This window comes from Clinocottus analis, unplaced genomic scaffold (assembly GCF_023055335.1).
Source record: "Clinocottus analis isolate CAN_PGR_092001 unplaced genomic scaffold, fCliAna1.0.p SCAF_58, whole genome shotgun sequence".
NCBI lineage: Eukaryota > Metazoa > Chordata > Actinopteri > Perciformes > Cottidae > Clinocottus > Clinocottus analis.
The window spans coordinates 297,805-318,403 of record NW_027176216.1 but is presented as its reverse complement, the minus strand read 5'-3'; the positions used below and the strand labels follow the sequence as shown (position 1 = coordinate 318,403).

Sequence of the window (20,599 nt, the reverse complement as noted above, 5' to 3'; positions counted from 1 at the left end):
CTGTCCTCGCTGGTCTGGATTCGTCCACTCAGTCCACTGAGTCCTCAACCTGGACTCAGTCCACTGAGTCCTCAACCTGGACTCAGTCCACTGAGTCCTCAACCTGGACTCAGTCCACTGAGTCCTCAACCTGGACTCAGTGGACTGAGTGGACTGAGTCCAGGTTGAGGCAGGACACTCCATAGAGACACCGGTCCACCGTGAAGGACAACCCATCAGGTCTGTCCATATTTGTTTAGTTTGGTTGGTGCAGGGAGGTCCATTTGTCCTTCAGACGTGTCTCCTTAAGTCCTTCAGACGTGTCTCCTTAAGTCCTTCAGACGTGTCTCCTTGTCTCATCAGCACCTCATATTTAGACTAAAAACAGGTCCGTTTATTGTCTCTTACTTTCACCTGTTTCAGACTTCTTGTTGGAAGGAAACGAGGAGGCTTCAAGACCAGAAGTCCAGTTTTCTGACTCACAGAGGGAGGTGAAGGGGTCCAGGTGAGGGGAGGTGAAGGGGTCCAGGTGAGGGGAGGTGAAGGGTCCAGGTTAGAGTGGGTGAAGGGGTCCAGGTGAGGGAAGGTGAAGGGGTCCAGGTGAGGGGAGGCGAAGGGGTCCAGGTGAGGGTGGGTGAAGGGGTCCAGGTGAGGGGAAGTAAAGGGGTCCAGGTGAGGGGAGGTGAAGGGGTCTGGGTGAGGGGAGGTGAAGGGGTCTGGGTGAGGGGAGGTAAAGGGGTCCAGGTGAGGGGAGGTGAAGGGGTCCAGATGAGGGGAGGTGAAGGGGTCTGGGTGAGGGGAGGTAAAGGGGTCCAGGTGAGGGGAGGTGAAGGGGTCCGTGTGAGGGGAGGTAAAGGGGTCCAGGTGAGGGGAGGCGAAGGGGTCTAGGTGAGGGGAGGTGAAGGGGTCCAGGTGAGGGGAGGTGAAGGGGTCCAGATGAGGGGAGGTGAAGGGGTCCGGGTGAGGGGAGGTAAAGGGGTCCAGGTGAGGGGAGGCGAAGGGGTCCAGGTGAGGGGAGGTGAAGGGGTCCAGGTGAGGGGAGGTGAAGGGGTCCTAGGAGAGGGGAGGTGAGGGGAAGTAAAGGGGTCCAGGTGAGGGAAGTAAAGGGGTACAGGTGAGGGGAGGGATAGGGGTCTCAGGTGAGGGCAGGTGAGGGGTCCAGGTGAGGGGAGGTAAAGGGGTCCAGGTTAACACAAAAAGAAAGAAGCCAAGCTGTGAGGGTCCCCTGCTCTAGTGAGGCCAGTAAATACAGTAGAACACAGTAGAACACGGAGCAGAACCCTGTACAAGATCCAGTTAAAGACACGGATTGAATAACCGAGAACAACTGCAGAACCACAGACTTGCTGCCCCGGAACCAGGACTGTGGAACCAGGGACAGGTGTCAGGTCAGGTGACCTGTCTGTGCACAAACTGACCAATACGACAACTTACAAAACATGATGTCATCAGTTCACATCGATCAGATATTTTCAAAGTGCTAATTCGATTGGAAGTGGGAGGCGCCATCTGAAAAGACATGACATCATCATCTCCCTCTCTCTCCCTCCATCAGGTCTCAGTAGTGCTCTTCAGAGTGGGCGGGGTCACAAAAGAAGCGAGAGCTGCGTTTGGCTGATCGGGCCGTGAAGGGGACGGCTTTCAGGGCTGCAGGTGAGGAAAGACAAAACAGCCAATCAGACGACAGACGCCAATCAGACGTTTTACCTGTGAGTTGTTTACCTGTGAGGTGTTTTACCTGTGAGGTGTTCCCCTGTGAGGTGTTTTACCTGTGAGGTGTTTACCTGTGAGGTGTTTTACCTGTGAGGTGTTCCCCTGTGAGGTGTTTACCTGTGAGTTGTTTACCTGTGAGTTGTTTACCTGTGAGGTGTTTACCTGTGAGGTGTTTACCTGTGAGGTGTTTTACCTGTGAGGTGTTCCCCTGTGAGGTGTTTTACCTGTGAGGTGTTCCCCTGTGAGGTGTTTACCTGTGAGTTGTTTACCTGTGAGGTGTTTACCTGTGAGGTGTTTTACCTGTGAGGTGTTTACCTGTGAGGTGTTTACCTGTGAGGTGTTCCCCTGTGAGGTGTTTACCTGTGAGGTGTTTTACCTGTGAGGTGTTTACCTGTGAGGTGTTTTACCTGTGAGGTGTTTTACCTGTGAGGTGTTTACCTGTGAGGTGTTTACCTGTGAGGTGTTCCCCTGTGAGGTGTTTACCTGTGAGGTGTTTACCTGTGAGGTGTTTACCTGTGAGGTGTTTACCTGTGAGGTGTTCCCCTGTGAGGTGTTTACCTGTGAGGTGTTTACCTGTGAGGTGTTCCCCTGTGAGGTGTTTACCTGTGAGGTGTTTACCTGTGAGGTGTTTACCTGTGAGGTGTTTACCTGTGAGGTGTTCCCCTGTGAGGTGTTTACCTGTGAGGTGTTTACCTGTGAGGTGTTCCCCTGTGAGGTGTTTACCTGTGATGATGTCCTCTATGGCTCCATCCTTCCCTTCGTAAACATGGCGACTGTCTTTTCCTTGTCGTCGTCTGAGCTCCGTGAAAAGTTCCTGCTGCTGCCGCTTCCCCCTGTGGGAGGGAGACTGGGACAAGAGCTGGCTTTAGAGGAGAGTCACGTCATGAGTCACATGGAGTCACGTTACGAGTTATGTTACGAGTCACGTCATGAGTCACGTTACGAGTCACGTACAGTTACGTTACGAGTCACGTTACGAGTTATGTTACGAGTCACGTCATGAGTCACGTTACGAGTCACGTTATGAGTCACGTTACGAGTTACGTTACGAGTCATGTTATGAGTCACGTTACGAGTTATGTTACGAGTCATGTTATGAGTCACATTACGAGTTATGTTACGAGTCACGTCATGAGTCACGTTACGAGTCACGTTATGAGTCACGTTACGAGTTACGTTACGAGTTATGTTACGAGTCACGTCATGAGTCACGTTACGAGTCACGTTACGAGTTACGTTACGAGTCATGTTATGAGTCACGTGGAGAGTCTCTTTTATTGATTATTTCGATTCTTCCCACTTCTTGTCGACAGGAAGTGGGTTCCATTGAGTGACAGGTCAGAGGTCACAGCCTCACCTTGGTCTGCTCCTCCTCCTGCTGCTCCTCCTGCTCCAGTTTCTCCAGTAACATTTGTTCTTGACGCCTCTTTTGCTCGTTTTCCTCATCTGCCAGCTAAACACACACATGCAGAAACACACAATGAAGACAACAACCTCCTTTTGTATTGAGCTGTGTTGGGTTAGGCCCGCCCCTGTGGAGGAGGCGGAGCTTGTGTCATGTGACTCACCCTGTACGCCTTAATGAAACGAACGAAGATGGGGAAGAAAACAGACGGCGGCATCGTCTTGGAGCTCTCTCCGAAAAATTTCACCACATCTTCAAATGCATCCTGAAGAGAAACAAAAAGTCATGTAGGGATGTCATCAGAGGAACTATGTGCGTGTGTGTGTGCGTGGGCTCACCTGAGCGATGCGTGCGTCCTCCTGCAGTTTGCTGAGTCGTGACTCGTGCCTGCTGATGAAGTCCTTGAGCAAGGCATTGTGTTGAACACTGAACTCTCTCCAGGTGAGCTCCATGCCGCGCTGCAGCTCCTTCACGTCACACAGCACGTTCTCCAGACTCACTACACACACGAGGACACACAGGTGAGGACACAGCAACGGTCTGGCGTGCAGCGCTCTGATTGGCTGACACTCACCTGCAGCCGCCTTGTCCACATAGTGAAGCTCGTTGTAAAACAAACACTTTGAGGGATATTTCTCTCTCACGACGTTGCCGATGTAATGAAGCAACGTCTGCTTCCTGTCTGTTGACTTTGTGTCCAGCAGCTGAAGCACAAACACACACTTTAGAACAAACACGCCGCATGCAGACATCACGTATCGTCCCTGTGTGTGTGTGTGTGTGTGTGTGTTACCAGGTCTAAACTCTGCAGTTTGAATCCATAAACAGCTCCTCTCCTGCTGCTGTTCATGTAGTTCCCCAGAGCCAGAATGATCTGCAGCAGCAGGGAAGCGTTGTCACATGTGAACACAGGTAGTTAACATGGTTAACACGGCTAGTCAACACGGCTAGTTAACATGGCTAGTTAACATGGCTAGTTAACATGACTAGTTACAGAGTAGTTAGCATGACTAGTTAACATGGCTAGTTAACATGACTAGTTGACACGAGTAGTTAACACGACTAGTTAACGTGTCTAGTTAACACAGGTAGTTATCACATCTAGTTAATATGGGTAGTTAACATGAGTAGTTAACGCAGGTAGTTAACATGGGTAGTTATCATGGCTAGTCAACACTAGTAGTTAACCCTAACCAGCATCAGCTGTTTGTTTCTGGATGACCAGACTGACCTCCAGGATCTTCTTGAGCTTCTGTGACGACTTTATAGAAACTGAAGCAGCGATCATGGCGTGGAGTTGCTGAGAGGAAAAAAGCAGTTATTTGTCCGCCTCCACCGTCCGCCTCCATCCACCTCCTCCACCCTCCGCCTCCATCCACCTCCTCCACCCGTCCGCCTCCATCCACCTCCTCCACCCACCCGCCTCCGCCCAGCCGCCTCCACCCACCTCCTCCACCCAGCTGCCTCCACCCAGCCGCCTCCTCCACCCACCTGCCTCCACCCACCTCCTCCACCCGTCCGCCTCCACCCACCTTCTCCACCCATCCTCCTCCACCCACCCACCCGCCTCCACCCACCTCCTCCACCCACCCGCCACCGCCCACCCGCCTCCATCCACCTCCTCCACCGTCCGCCTCCATCCACCTCCTCCACCCACCTCCTCCACCCGTCCTCCTAACCCCCAGCTGCCCCCTCCCGCGGGCCTCACCGGCGTCAGCATCTGCACGTTGTCGGTGAAGTTGCCCATGAAGGTCATGATGGACATGCGCTGGTTGAGCCGCTCGATGCGGCTGAACTGCATCATGAAGCGGTCCTCGTCGCTCAGCGCCTCCAGAGGCTTCCTGTCCCGCTCGTACTGCCGCAGCAGCTTCACCTCCGCCTCCGTGGGCAGGAAGCGCATCAGACACTCCACGAAGTCCACGCGGACGGTGCGGAGGTCGAACCTGCAGAACCACACCATACGTCTGTTATGTCTGTTACGTCTGTTACCGTCTGCTATGTCTGTTACCGTCTGTTGTGTCTGTTACCGTCTGCTATGTCTGTTACCGTCTGATATGTCTGCTACCGTCCGTTACCGTCTGCTGTGTCTGTTACTGTCTGTTACGTCTGTTACCGTCTGCTATGTCTGTTACCGTCTGTTGTGTCTGTTACCGTCTGCTATGTCTGTTACCGCCCGTTGTGTCTGTTACCGTCTGCTATGTCTGTTACCGCCTGATATGTCTGCCACCGTCCGTTACTGTCTGCTGTGTCTGTTACTGTCTGTTATGCCTGTTACCGTCTGTTGTGTCTGTTACCGTCTGTTACCGTCTGTTATGTATGTTACCGCCTGTCACCATCTGCTACCGTCTTTTACGTCTGTTACCGTCTGATATGTCTGTTACCGTCTGTTACCGTCTGTTATGTCTGTTACCGTCTGGTATGTCTGCTGCCGTCTGATATGTCTGTCACCGTCCGTCACCGTCTGTTGTGTCTGTTACTGTCTGTTGTGCCTGATACCGTCTGTTGCCGTCTGTTGTGTCTGTTGCCGTCTGTTATGCATGTTACCGTCTGTTACCATATGTTACCGTATGTTATGTCTGTTACCGTCTGTTATGTCTGTTACCATCTAGTATGTCTGTTACCGTCTGATATGTCTGTTGCCGTCTGTTACCGTCTGTTATGTCTGTTACTGTCTGATATGTCTGTTACCGTCTGCTGGATGCAGACCAGGGAGCCAATCACCACGCTGGTTACTGGTGGAGCTGGTGTTACTGGTTACTGGATCTTATAGCTACTGGTCCTGGTGGTGCTGGTGTTACTGGTTACTGGATCCTATAGCTACTGGTCCTGGTGGAGCTGGTGTTACTGGTTACTGGATCTTATAGCTACTGGTCCTGGTGGAGCTGGTGTTACTGGTTACTGGATCCTATAGCTACTGGTCCTGGTGGAGCTGGTGTTACTGGTTACTGGATCCTATAGCTACTGGTCCTGGTGGAGCTGGTGTTACTGGTTACTGGATCTTATAGCTACTGGTCCTGGTGGAGCTGGTGTTACTGGTTACTGGATCCTATAGCTACTGGTCCTGGTGGAGCTGGTGTTACTGGTTACTGGATCTTATAGCTACTGGTCCTGGTGGAGCTGGTGTTACTGGTTACTGGATCCTATAGCTACTGGTCCTGGTGGAGCTGGTGTTACTGGTTACTGGATCTTTTAGCTACTGGTCCTCTCGGTAGGTGCTGCTGGACTCACGTGTGGATGGCGCGGCAGGTGACCTCTGGCCCGTGGCCAGCCTTCCTCAGCGTGATGGCCAGGTTCTTGGATCTGTTGGCCTCCAGCAGGGAGACTTTGGATGGAGCTTTTTGAGGGAGTTTCTGTCTGGACAGAGTCAGGTCCACTGCTGGACCCTGAGCCTTCGTCTTGAAGAGCTCCTCAAACTCCTCCACGTTCAGGTCCTAAGGGAGAGAGAGAGAGAGAGAGAGAGAGAGAGGGGGAGAGAGAGAGAGAGAGAGAGAGAGAGAGAGAGAGAGAGAGAGAGAGAGAGAGAGAGAGAGAGAGAGAGAGACACTCAGGCTCTACAGCCATCAAAACGTACAACCTTGGTTTCACGAGGTCTCCTTGAGATTCAGACCCAGTTGCCGTCCTGCAGCTGGAAGCTTCTCGTTGTGAAGACAGGGAGCGATCAGCTTCCAGCTGCTCCAGACCTCCCTCATAGACCACATGACCTGAAGGTGCTCGTCACCTGCAGGATGGCCTCGTCGTCGATGTCGTTGAAGACGGTCCCGTTGATCTGACTTGGCTTCAGGGCCACCCAGTTCAACACCGGCATCCTGAACTTGGTCTGGATGGGCTTCTTTATCTTTACCGCTGCACAGCAGGGAGACAGACAGGTGAGCAGGGAGACAGACAGGTGAGCAGGGAGACAGACAGGTGAGCAGGGAGACAGGTCGTCTGCTGCACATGTGTTATAGTCACTGGCACTGTGAGAAGGATGAAAGTGTTCGGACTGAATGTGAAGTTTCACTTTAGCCTGGAATGTTTCTTCAGTTTGTTTGTTCACCTTCAACAAGCAAAGTAGAGACTGTACGGACCATCAGACAGCAGCCTGAACACACCTCACTGAACACACCTCACTGAACACACCTCAGTAAACACACCTCACTGAACACACCTCACTGAACACACCTCACTGAACACACCTCACTGAACACACCTCAGTAAACACACCTCACTGAACACACCTCACTGAACACACCTCACTGAACACACCTCACTGAACACACCTCACTGAACACACCTCACTGAACACACCTCAGTAAACACACCTCACTGAACACACCTCATGGGGCACACCTCACTGAACACACCTCACTGAACACACCTCACTGAACACACCTCATGGGGCACACCTCACTGAACACACCTCACTGAACACACCTCACTGAACACACCTCACTGGGCACACCTCACGGGGCACACCTCACTGAACACACCTCACTGAACACACCTCACTGAACACACCTCAGTAAACACACCTCACTGAACACACCTCATGGGGCACACCTCACTGAACACACCTCACTGAACACACCTCACTGAACACACCTCATGGGGCACACCTCACTGAACACACCTCACTGAACACACCTCACTGAACACACCTCACTGGGCACACCTCACGGGGCACACCTCACTGAACACACCTCACTGAACACACCTCACTGAACACACCTCACTGGGCACACCTCACGGGGCACACCTCACTGAACACACCTCACTGAACACACCTCACTGAACACACCTCACTGAACACACCTCACTGGGCACACCTCACGGGGCACACCTCACTGAACACACCTCACTGAACACACCTCACTGGGCACACCTCACTGAACACACCTCACTGAACACACCTCACGGGGCACACCTCACTGAACACACCTCACTGAACACACCTCACTGAACACACCTCACGGGGCACACCTCACTGAACACACCTCACTGAACACACCTCACGGGGCACACCTCACTGAACACACCTCACTGAACACACCTCACTGAACACACCTCACGGGGCACACCTCACTGAACACACCTCACTGAACACACCTCAGTAAACACACCTCAATGGGCACACCTCACGGGGCACACCTCACTGGTACCTTTAACGTGAGCCTGGTTCTAACATCAGGTGAGCAGAGTTTAACTCTGGTCTTGGTTTAGATTTGAATGCTATGTATGAAATGTGCTTCATCTTCAATCTGAACGCAAATTAAAGACATCCACAAATGAGATCGTCTGACATTAGTAGGAGAGGCCATAGGGCTCTGTGAGGGTGGTGGACGGGTGGAGGAGGGTGGAGGGATGGAGGAGCACGGGGGTTATCCAGCATGACATGATGGTAAAATGTAAGATTGTAAGTAAACGTACAGAATAACTTGAGAGGACCCTCTGTGAGCAAAGCGGGAGAAAAGACACGTTAGTGGAGTGAAACCTGTCGGATGAACATTCATGAACAACTCAGATGTCTTGATCGTGATTGGCTGGCAGGAGGAGTCCCTGTTAACGACGAGTACCTGAACATCCAGATAAAGAATGTGTGGAGTGATGCATGTCATGTGACCTCGATGTCAGGTGTGTTCTCATGTCAATAGAGCATGAAACTATTTGTATTATTGTATTTATTCTACATTTGTTTAGGTTTTTGAGGGTTGCATGTCACCGTGAGTCAGTGAACGCATCGTTGTTCTCTTCAGCCTCACCTGCGAGTCCAGAGTTAAAGATGACCGTCGGCGACGCCCCCGAACCCGGAAGAGGGGGAGCCACGGGAGGAGGAGGGGGGGGCATGGGGACGGAGGAGGAGAGCTCGCTGCTCCGACATGGAGGAGGAGGAGGAGGAGGAGGAGGAGGAGCAGGAGGGGGAGGTGCCGGGTACGAGCCGTTGGACACTTAAAACACAAAGAGAAGAATCATTGTGTTGCTGCTTCCTGTTGTGATATCATCAAGAAGGGACCGGCATCCGCATTGTGATTGGTGCAGCTGAAACTCACCTGTGCCTGGCATTGGTGGCGGAGGAGGTGGAGGGGGCGGGGCCGGCATGCCTGGAGCTCCACCCATCCCTGGTCCCATGCTGTGATAGGCTACCGTCTCAGGACTGACCAAATCAACACGTAAACAATCAACAACAACCAGTCGTTCTACTTCACATGAGCCCACATGAGCATAATTCATTATGAGTTATTGTTATCAGTAAATATGGGGCTGGGGTTCCTCAGGGTTCTGTTATGGGGCCTTTTCACTGATCATGTGTTCCTGTGTACGCTTGATGAGCATCCAGTAAAGGCACATGTGTCTGCCAGCCTCACCTGGGGGACAGGTTAGGACAGGGTGGAGGTGACGGGGAGGCGGAGTCACCAACGCCCCCGTCTCCCTCGCCCCTCTGGGGCTGAGGGGCTCCAGGTCCTCCGGCCTGCTGCGCCTCCTGAGCCTGGCGCTCCAAACGACTCTGACGCCGGATCGTCTGGTCCTTCTCCCGGACGATCCGCCGCAAGGTGTGCACCTGAGTGTTGGTGCTGGCAGACACCTCCTGCACAGGTGAGAGGGAGGAGGGTGTTTAACAGAGTTAAAGGAACAGGAGTAACCTTAAAGGAACAGGCGTAACCTTAAAGGAACAGGAGTAACCTTAAAGGAACAGGCGTAACCTTAAAGGAACAGGAGTAACCTTAAAGGAACAGGCGTAACCTTAAAGGAACAGGAGTAACCTTAAAGGAACAGGCGTAACCTTAAAGGAACAGGAGTAACCTTAAAGGAACAGGAGTAACCTTAAAGGAACAGGAGTAACCTTAAAGGAACAGGCGTAACCTTAAAGGAACAGGAGTAACCTTAAAGGAACAGGCGTAACCTTAAAGGAACAGGAGTAACCTTAAAGGAACAGGCGTAACCTTAAAGGAACAGGCGTAACCTCAAAGGAACAGGAGTAACCTTAAAGGAACAGGCGTAACCTTAAAGGAACAGGAGTAACCTTAAAGGAACAGGCGTAACCTTAAAGGAACAGGCGTAACCTTAAAGGAACAGGCGTAACCTTAAAGGAACAGGCGTAACCTTAAAGGAACAGGAGTAACCTTAAAGGAACAGGCGTAACCTTAAAGGAACAGGAGTAACCTTAAAGGAACAGGCGTAACCTTAAAGGAACAGGAGTAACCTTAAAGGAACAGGAGTAACCTTAAAGGAACAGGCGTAACCTTAAAGGAACAGGAGTAACCTTAAAGGAACAGGCGTAACCTTAAAGGAACAGGAGTAACCTTAAAGGAACAGGCGTAACCTTAAAGGAACAGGCGTAACCTTAAAGGAACAGGAGTAACTCCATGGTGAAGTGTGTGTGTGTGTGTGTGTGTCCATTGTGAAGTGTGTGTGTCCATGGTGAAGTGTGTGTGTCCATTGTGAAGTGTGTGTGTCCATGGTGAAGTGTGTGTGTGTGTGTGTGTGTGTGTGTGTGTGTGTCTGGCAGCACTGACCCTGACGTGGTCCAGCTCCTTGTTGGTCTGCATCAGCTGCTTCTCCAGCTCCACGATCTTCAGCATGGCTTCATTCTCCACGTCCAGCAGACGCTCCGACATCTGAGCGCAGACATGGGTTAGGTACCTCCACCCGTCTGCCCCTCCACCCGTCTACCTCTCCACCCGTCTCTCTTACTGTGCTGATGCTCTCCTCCAGCTCCTCCACCCATCTGTCTTACTGTGCTGATGCTCTCCTCCACCTCCTCCACCCGTCTGTCTTACTGTGCTGATGCTCTCCTCCAGCTCCTCCACCCGTCTGTCTTACTGTGCTGATGCTCTCCTCCACCTCCTCCACCCGTCTGTCTTACTGTGCTGATGCTCTCCTCCAGCTCCTCCACCCGTCTGTCTTACTGTGCTGATGCTCTCCTCCAGCTCCTCCACCCGTCTGTCTTACTGTGCTGATGCTCTCCTCCAGCTCCTCCACCCGTCTGTCTTACTGTGCTGATGCTCTCCTCCAGCTCCTCCACCCGTCTGTCTTACTGTGCTGATGCTCTCCTCCAGCTCCTCCACCCGTCTGTCTTACTGTGCTGATGCTCTCCTCCACCTCCTCCACCCGTCTGTCTTACTGTGCTGATGCTCTCCTCCAGCTCCTCCACCCCTCTGTCTTACTGTGCTGATGCTCTCCTCCAGCTCCTCCACCCGTCTGTCTTACTGTGCTGATGCTCTCCTCCAGCTCCTCCACCTGTCTGTCTTACTGTGCTGATGCTCTCCTCCAGCTCCTCCACCCAACTGTCTTACTGTGCTGATGCTCTCCTCCAGCTCCTCCACCCATCTGTCTTACTGTGCTGATGCTCTCCTCCAGCTCCTCCACCCATCTGTCTTACTGTGCTGATGCTCTCCTCCAGCTCCTCCACCCGTCTGTCTTACTGTGCTGATGCTCTCCTCCAGCTCCTCCACCTGTCTGTCTTACTGTGCTGATGCTCTCCTCCAGCTCCTCCACCTGTCTGTCTTACTGTGCTGATGCTCTCCTCCAGCTCCTCCACCCGTCTGTCTTACTGTGCTGATGCTCTCCTCCAGCTCCTCCACCTGTCTGTCTTACTGTGCTGATGCTCTCCTCCAGCTCCTCCACCTGTCTGTCTTACTGTGCTGATGCTCTCCTCCAGCTCCTCCACCCGTCTGTCTTACTGTGCTGATGCTCTCCTCCAGCTCCTCCACCCGTCTGTCTTACTGTGCTGATGCTCTCCTCCACCTCCTCCACCTGTCTGTCTTACTGTGCTGATGCTCTCCTCCAGCTCCTCCACCCGTCTGTCTTACTGTGCTGATGCTCTCCTCCACCTCCTCCACCTGTCTGTCTTACTGTGCTGATGCTCTCCTCCAGCTCCTCCACCTGTCTGTCTTACTGTGCTGATGCTCTCCTCCAGCTCCTCCACCTGTCTGTCTTACTGTGCTGATGCTCTCCTCCAGCTCCTCCACCCGTCTGTCTTACTGTGCTGATGCTCTCCTCCAGCTCCTCCACCCAACTGTCTTACTGTGCTGATGCTCTCCTCCAGCTCCTCCACCCATCTGTCTTACTGTGCTGATGCTCTCCTCCAGCTCCTCCACCCATCTGTCTTACTGTGCTGATGCTCTCCTCCAGCTCCTCCACCCGTCTGTCTTACTGTGCTGATGCTCTCCTCCAGCTCCTCCACCTGTCTGTCTTACTGTGCTGATGCTCTCCTCCAGCTCCTCCACCTGTCTGTCTTACTGTGCTGATGCTCTCCTCCAGCTCCTCCACCCGTCTGTCTTACTGTGCTGATGCTCTCCTCCAGCTCCTCCACCTGTCTGTCTTACTGTGCTGATGCTCTCCTCCAGCTCCTCCACCTGTCTGTCTTACTGTGCTGATGCTCTCCTCCAGCTCCTCCACCCGTCTGTCTTACTGTGCTGATGCTCTCCTCCAGCTCCTCCACCCGTCTGTCTTACTGTGCTGATGCTCTCCTCCACCTCCTCCACCTGTCTGTCTTACTGTGCTGATGCTCTCCTCCAGCTCCTCCACCCGTCTGTCTTACTGTGCTGATGCTCTCCTCCACCTCCTCCACCTGTCTGTCTTACTGTGCTGATGCTCTCCTCCAGCTCCTCCACCTGTCTGTCTTACTGTGCTGATGCTCTCCTCCAGCTCCTCCACCTGTCTGTCTTACTGTGCTGATGCTCTCCTCCAGCTCCTCCACCCGCTCCAGAGCGGCGGTCTTGGTCTCGGCGTCCTCCAGCAGCGTCCCGACGTCGAACACGTTGTCCAGATACGCCTGAATCTGAACCTGCAGCCTGTCGCTCTCTGTGTGCTTCAGCCGCTGGAGAGACAGGCAGACAGACAGGTTAACAGACAGACAGGTGAACAGACAGACAGGTAACAGACAGGCAGGTAACAGACAGACAGGGCAACAGACAGACAGGTTAACAGACAGGTAACAGACAGGCAGGGTAACAGACAGGCAGGGTAACCGACAGACAGGTTAACAGACAGACAGGTCAACCGACATGCAGGTAACAGACAGACATGTTAACAGACATGCAGGTAACAGACAGACAGGTTAGCAGACAGACAGGTTAACAGACAGACAGGTTAACAGACAGACAGGTTAGCAGACAGACAGGTTAACAGACAGACAGGTGAGCAGACAGACAGGTAACAGACAGACAGGTGAGCAGACAGACAGGTAACAGACAGACAGGTTAGCAGACAGACAGGTTAGCAGACAGACAGGTGAGCAGACAGACAGGTGAGCAGACAGACAGGTAACAGACAGACAGGTGAGCAGACAGACAGGTGAGCAGACAGACAGGTGAGCAGACAGACAGGTAACAGGTACCTCCAGGTGCTCGTCCAGGTTCAGCTTGGTGAAGTCGTACTGCAGATGCACTCTGAAGTTCATGTCCTCCACCGAGTGAACCACGATGTTGATGAACTGCATGCAGGCCACCTGAGGACAACAACAACAACAACAACAACTTATTCACTGAACCACGATGTTAATCAAAGTAAATGTAATCTTTATGTTTTTAAAATATTTGGATATTAATCAAATTATTACACTATAATGTTAATATGAGTGTTTATCAACTATAATGTTAATATTAGTGTTTATTAACTATAATGTTAATATGAGTGTTTATTAACTATAATGTTAATATGAGTGTTTATTAACTATAATGTTAATATGAGTGTTTATTAACTATAATGTTAATATGAGTGTTTATTAACTATAATGTTAATATGAGTGTTTATTAACTATAATGTTAATATGAGTGTTTATTAACTATAATGTTAATATGAGTGTTTATTAACTATAATGTTAATATTAGTGTTTATTAACTATAATGTTAATATGAGTGTTTATTAACTATAATGTTAATATGAGTGTTTATTAACTATAATGTTAATATGAGTGTTTATTAACTATAATGTTAATATGAGTGTTTATTAACTATAATGTTAATATGAGTGTTTATTAACTATAATGTTAATATGAGTGCAGAAACTGAATATTAACCAAAAAGTCGATGTTGTCGTCTTCGTTCTTGAAATGTTCCATCAGCTTCTCAAAACGCATCGACTCTGAACACACCTGCAAAAGATCAATCAATCAATATGCCATTGTGTGTGTGTGTGTGTGTCTGTGTGTGTGTGTGTGTGTTTGTGTGTGTGTGTGTGTGTTTACAGTTTTGAAGTTGTCGAAGGCTGACAGGATGATCTCATGTCCTCCTCTGACCAAACACACCGCCGCCAACAACTCCAGCACCAGAGCCTTCGTCCTGAAGAAGAGACACAGCAGGAAGTAAACAAGACCAGCAGGAAGTAAACAAGACCAGCAGGAAGTAAACAAGACCAGCAGGAAGTAAACAAGACCAGCAGGAAGTAAACAAGACCACTAAGAAGTAAACAAGACCAGCAGGAAGTAAACAAGACCACTAAGAAGTAAACAAGACCAGCAGGAAGTAAACAAGACCACTAAGAAGTAAACAAGACCACTAAGAAGTAAACAAGACCAGCAGGAAGTAAACAAGACCACTAAGAAGTAAACAAGACCACTAAGAAGTAAACAAGACCAGCAGGAAGTAAACAAGACAACTAAGAAGTAAACAAGACTAGCAGGAAGTAAACAAGACCAGCAGGAAGTAAACAAGACCACTAAGAAGTAAACAAGACCAGCAGGAAGTAAACAAGACCACTAAGAAGTAAACAAGACCAGCAGGAAGTAAACAAGACCAGCAGGAAGTAAACAAGACCACTAAGAAGTAAACAAGACCAGCAGGAAGTAAACAAGACCACTAAGAAGTAAACAAGACCAGCAGGAAGTAAACAAGACCACTCAGAAGTAAACAAGACCACTAAGAAGTAAACAAGACCAGCAGGAAGTAAACAAAACCGGTGGAGGGACAGGTAGAGGTACTTTACTACCTGTGGTAGTCAGAACCTCGTCAGTACCTTTACTACCTGTGGTAGTCAGAACCTCGTTAGTACCTTGAGTACCTGTGGTAGTCAGAACCTCGTTAGTACCTTGAGTACCTGTGGTAGTCAGAACCTTGTCAGTACCTTTACTACCTGTGGTAGTCAGAACCTCGTCAGTACCTTTACTACCTGTGGTAGTCAGAACCTCGTTAGTACCTTGAGTACCTGTGGTAGTCAGAACCTCGTCAGTACCTTTACTACCTGTGGTAGTCAGAACCTCGTTAGTACCTTTACTACCTGTGGTAGTCAGAACCTCGTTAGTACCTTGAGTACCTGTGGTAGTCAGAACCTCGTCAGTACCTTTACTACCTGTGGTAGTCAGAACCTCGTTAGTACCTTGAGTACCTGTGGTAGTCAGAACCTCGTCAGTACCTTTACTACCTGTGGTAGTCAGAACCTCGTTAGTACCTTGAGTACCTGTGCTACTGACCTGGGGTTCCTGTTGTTGAGGCTGAGGGCGATCTCGTTGACGGCGTGAGGATGAGCCATCACCATGTTGAAGCCGTACTGAGGAAGAGGACACAGAGGAAGTTCATAACGGCTTTGATGTACTTCAAGTAATTCATGTACTTCTTGTACTTTGTGTACATTACCTGGTAATTCATGATGGCTCTCAAACACATGACACAAACGTGAACGTCGTCTTTCTTACAGACGAGACGTGAGTTCTTCAGAGTCCGTCGACTCGGCAGCGTGTTGGATCGAGTCACCATCGCCGAGCTGCAACCGCAAGGGCATCGTTACATGAGTGTCAGGACCGGCACACAGCGGGCCGGTCCTGAAACACAGCGGGCCGGTCCTGAAACACAGCAGGCCGGTACATAGCGGGCCGGTCCTGAAACACAGTGGGCCGGTACACAGCGGGCCGGTACACACCGGGCCGGTCCTGAAACACAGCGGGCCGGTACACAACGGGCCTGTACACAGCGGGCCGGTCCTGAAACACAGCGGGCCGGTACACAGCGGGCCGGTCCCGACACACAGCGGGCCGGTCCTGAAACACAGCGGGCCGGTACACAACGGGCCGGTACACAACGGGCCGGTACACAACGGGCCGGTCCCGACACACAGCGGGCCGGTCCTGAAACACAGCAGGCCGGTACACAACGGGCCGGTACACAGCGGGCCGGTCCTGAAACACAGACTCCGGCTACCTGATGGAGTGTCGAGCTCCTCTTGGGACGGACGAGGACGGGGACGGGAGGCTGCAGTCCCCGTGCAGGTCTTCGATGGACCGGCTCCACGGGGAGTCGATGGACGAGACCTCCCCTCCGGCCTCCGACTGCTCTCCGTCGAACCTGAACACACAAACAACCGGACGTCTCTTCATTCAACGTGACGGTTCAGTGGGGGTCGATGGTTTGAACTGTGAGAATTCAACGTATTAATATGTAATGATGTGGTATTTGGTTTGTTCAGACTCACGTAACGGCGTACTGAGCGAAGGACAAATACTCAACCAAAACATCCAGACCTCGATTCTCCTCATTCAGAAACTCTCTGACCCACCTGCAGAGAAAGAGGGGGGGGGGAGGGGGGGAAAGAGAGACCAAACTTCTTTACTACCTTGTAGTCCATGAAGAGGAGCAGAAAACCTTTTGTAACAGAGTCTTTACAACTCCGGTTCTAACTCCTCCCTTCAAATTCTAACTCCTCCCTTCAAATTCTAACTCCTCCCTTCAGGTTCTAACTCCTCCCTTCAGGTTCTAATTCCTCCCTTCAGGGTTCAGGTTCTAATTCCTCCCTTAAGGGTTTAGGTTCTAACTCCTCCCTTCAGGGTTCAGGTTCTAACTCCTCCCTTCAGATTCTAACTCCTCTAAATGTCTGTTTCTTCTGTTTGTGTCCTCACAGATTCAGTAGCTAAGTAGTTTAATACAAATGTAATTTCCAGGAGACAGACAGGTACCCGATATGGTTTGTACGAAGAGAAATCTCAAGTTCTCTGAGCATCTGAGTCGACTCCTGGACTCTTCTTCTGAACTTCTGCAGACAGACAGAGAGACAGACAGGTTAATGTCAGACAGACAGTAATAATCAGTTATGACATGTTTCTGTCTTTGGAAGTTAAATCACTTAAAATAACGTAATAATTATATTGATAATAATATAAACTATACTATAATTCCCAGCTCACCTTGCGTGTGACAGCCGGGTCGAGGAATCCTCTAAGCTTCTGGATGTAGGTGTGTGGAGGGTTCTTCACCTGGAACCTCTCCTACATCACACACACACACACACACACACACACACACACACACACACACACACACACACACACACACAAGCTTTATGAATACATTCTCAGTGTCTCTGACCTCCATGACCTCCATGACTTTGACCCAGCAGAGCCCTGGTTCTAGCAGCAGACTCATGAACCCACCTGGTCACAGATCAGCTCCCACTTCTTGTCGTTGTCGTAGGACCGCAGCAGACGCACCTTGTCAGGAGGCAGGTTCATCGAGTTCTGAAACAATAGATTTTAACTTCAAAAATATATTTGACCAAATATTCGTTTAAACTTAGTTAACGTAAAAAATCTAGCACTCTAATTGTTTTATCCCCTTAAATCTGAGGCTGACCCAGAGCTGGTGATCGTAGGAACGAGGACGACAAGTAAATTGAGAGCTTCTCCTTCTGGCTCAGCTCCCTCTTCACCAAGAGGTGCAGCGCCTGTATCACTGCTGCAGCCAGGAAAGGATATGGGTGACCTCCAGCAAGGATATGGGCGCCTCCAGCAGGGATATAGGTGCCTCCAGCAGGGATACGGGTAGCCTCCAGCAGGGATATGGGTGGCTTCCAGCAGGGATATGGGTGGCTTCCAGCAGGGATATGGGTGGCTTCCAGCAGGGAGAATGGTGGCCTCCAGCAGGGACATGGGTGCCTCCAGCAGGGACATGGGTGCCTCCAGCAGGGATATGGGTGGCTTCCATCAGGGATATGGGTGCTTCCAGCTGGGACATGGGCGCCTCCAGCAGGGATATGGGTGGCTTCCAGCAGGGATATGGGTGCCTCCAGCAGGGATATGGGTGGCCTCCAGCAGGGATATGGGTGCCTCCAGCAGGGATATAGGTGCCTCCAGCAGGGATATGGGTGGCTTCCAGCAGGGATATGGGTGGCCTCCAGCAGGGATATGGGTGCCTCCAGCAGGGATATGGGTGCCTCTAGCAGGGATATGGGTGGCTTCCAGCAGGGACAATGGTGGCTTCCAGCAGGGATATGGGTGCCTCCAGCTGGGACATGGGTGGCATCCAGCAGGGACATGGGTGCCTCCAGCAGGGACATGGGTGGCATCCAGCAGGGACATGGGTGCCTCCAGCAGGGATATGGGTGGCATCCAGCAGGGACATGGGTGGCATCCAGCAGGGACATGGGTGGCATTCAGCAGGGACATGGGTGGAATCCGGCAGGGACATGGGTGGCATCCAGCAGGGACATGGGTGCCTCCAGCAGGGACATGGGTGGCATCCAGCAGGGACATGGGTGCCTCCAGCAGGGACATGGGTGGCATCCAGCAGGGACATGGGTGGCATCCAGCAGGGACATGGGTGGCATTCAGCAGGGACATGGGTGGCATCCAGCAGGGACATGGGTGCCTCCAGCAGGGACATGGGTGGCATCCAGCAGGGACATGGGTGGCATCCAGCAGGGACATGGGTGGCATTCAGCAGGGACATGGGTGGCATTCAGCAGGGACATGGGTGGCTTCCAGCAGGGACATGGGTGGCATCCAGCAGGGACATGGGTGCCTCCAGCAGGGACATGGGTGGCATCCAGCAGGGACATGGGTGGAATCCGGCAGGGACATGGGTGGAATCCGGCAGGGACATGGGTGGCATCCAGCAGGGACATGGGTGCCTCCAGCAGGGACATGGGTGGCATCCAGCAGGGACATGGGTGGCATCCAGCAGGGACATGGGTGGCATCCGGCAGGGACATGGGTGCCTCCAGCAGGGATATGGGTGCTTCCAGCAGGGATATGGGTGCTTCCAGCAGGGATATGGGTGGCTTCCAGCAGGGATATGGGTGGCTTCCAGCAGGGAAATGGGTGCCTCCAGCAGGGACATAGGTGGCATCCAGCAGGGACATGGGTGCCTCCAGCAGGTACATGGGTGCCATCCAGCAGGGACATGGGTGCCATCCAGCAGGGACATGGGTGCCATCCAGCAGGGACATGGGTGGCTTTCAGCAGGGATATGGGTGGCATCCAGCAGGGACATGGGTGGCTCCAGCTCTGGGGTCGGCCATGCGTTCCCTTCCTGAGCTGTCAGATGGATGCCAACACCTTGGCCCCTCCTTTATATGTATATGTATATGTATATATATATATATATATATATATATATATATATATATATATATATATATAACCCTAATCATTCATATCAAATGTTATTCTCAGCGAGTATGTGTATATAACGTGTGTGTGTGCTTGTGTATATGTGTGTGTGTGTTTTAAAATGTGTGTGTTTATAATGTCTATATAGTTTGTGTGTGTATATAATGTGTATATATTGTGTGTGTATATAGTGAGTGTGTGTGTATAATGTGTATATGCGTAATGTGTGTATAACATGTATATAACATGTATATAGTGTGTGTATAGTGTGTATATGCGTAATGTGTGTATAACATGTATATAACATGTATATAGTGTGTGTGTGTGTGTGTGTGTGTGTGTGTGTGTGTGTGTGTGTGTGTGTGTGTGTATATCTACCAGTGCGATGGAGAACCTCTCCTCCAGCTCGGCCGGGTCGGGCATCGGCAGCCGGACCGGAGCGGCTCTGGACCGGATCACCGCCAGCTGGCTCTCCATGCTCTCTGCGTTCCCCATCACACACACACTGAACACACACACACACAGAGAACACACCCACCTACAACAACACACACTCGGCAGCGCGCAGGAACATGTGGTCGGCCATCACATGAACACAGAGGAGGATGCAGGCCTGTCTGTCTCTCCCCACCCGTCTCTCTCTCCACCCGTCTCTCTCTCCACCCGTCTCTCTCTCTCTCTCTCTCTGTCGGTCTCCCCCTCTCTCCCGTCTCTCTCTCCACCTGTCTGTCTCTCCCCTGTCTCTCTCTCCACCTGCCTGTCTCTTTGTCTCTCGTCCTCCCGGCTTCTGCTGCTGCTGCTGATGATGATGAAGAGGAGGAAGAGGATGCTGATCCAGATGAAGCGGTGTTTGCGTGTCGCTGTGCGTGTTCATATGAAATGTGTGTGCGTGTGAGCGCGTGTCGCAGATCAGCCGGTTAATCCTCCCCCTCCCCCACACGAAGAAAGAGAGAGTCAGCCTCCTCCTCTTTGTCTCTCTCTCCCTCTCTTCATCTGTGTCTCTCTCTCTCTGCCCCCTCAGACAATGAGCCTTCTGCTGCCACAGGCTCCGCCCACCACACACACACACACACACACACACACACACACACACACACACACACACACACACACACTAATGATGATGATAAGATGGAACATTTAAATATATCTCGGCTACATTGAATGTACCGTTATAATACAAGTAACCATGTGGTACTAGTGGTAGAAGT

At 51.4% G+C, this 20,599-nt stretch overlaps 1 protein-coding gene across 2 annotated transcripts; it reads right to left on the bottom strand.

The window, feature by feature from the left end:
* Positions 1-1,141: 1,141 nt before the first annotated feature.
* LOC137803511 (formin-like protein 2) lies at positions 1,142-20,390 on the bottom strand. Of its 2 annotated transcripts, XM_068602006.1 has the most exons (28): positions 19,767-20,390; positions 17,433-17,516; positions 17,187-17,267; positions 16,959-17,035; positions 16,478-16,561; positions 16,207-16,350; positions 15,646-15,772; positions 15,483-15,559; positions 14,262-14,355; positions 14,094-14,168; positions 13,413-13,523; positions 12,744-12,893; positions 10,588-10,689; positions 9,439-9,659; positions 9,124-9,227; positions 8,836-9,021; positions 8,504-8,524; positions 6,816-6,940; positions 6,326-6,528; positions 4,806-5,040; positions 4,329-4,397; positions 3,891-3,971; positions 3,672-3,801; positions 3,436-3,596; positions 3,261-3,362; positions 3,050-3,145; positions 2,416-2,539; positions 1,142-1,626 (listed from the first exon to the last, which is right to left on the bottom strand). In XM_068602006.1, the coding sequence occupies exons 1-28, from the start codon at positions 19,881-19,883 to the stop codon at positions 1,538-1,540; spliced, it is 3,270 nt and encodes a 1,089-aa protein (XP_068458107.1). In that variant the 5' UTR covers positions 19,884-20,390; the 3' UTR covers positions 1,142-1,537. The 2 variants fall into 2 exon arrangements, with proteins under 2 accessions (XP_068458107.1, XP_068458108.1); XM_068602007.1 differs by lacking the exon at positions 8,504-8,524.
* Between the last annotated feature and the right edge of the window lie 209 nt (positions 20,391-20,599).

Coding starts and splice junctions, on each gene's coding strand:
- LOC137803511 (XM_068602006.1), bottom strand. CDS start 19,883: ATGGGGAACGCAGAGAGCATGGAGAGCCAGCTGGCGGTGATCCGGTCC. Junction 3,363..3,435: donor AGGACGCACGCATCGCTCAG/GTGAGCCCACGC, acceptor GTTTCTCTTCAG/GATGCATTTGAAGATGTGGT. Junction 3,146..3,260: donor GTTTCATTAAGGCGTACAGG/GTGAGTCACATG, acceptor GTGTGTGTTTAG/CTGGCAGATGAGGAAAACGA.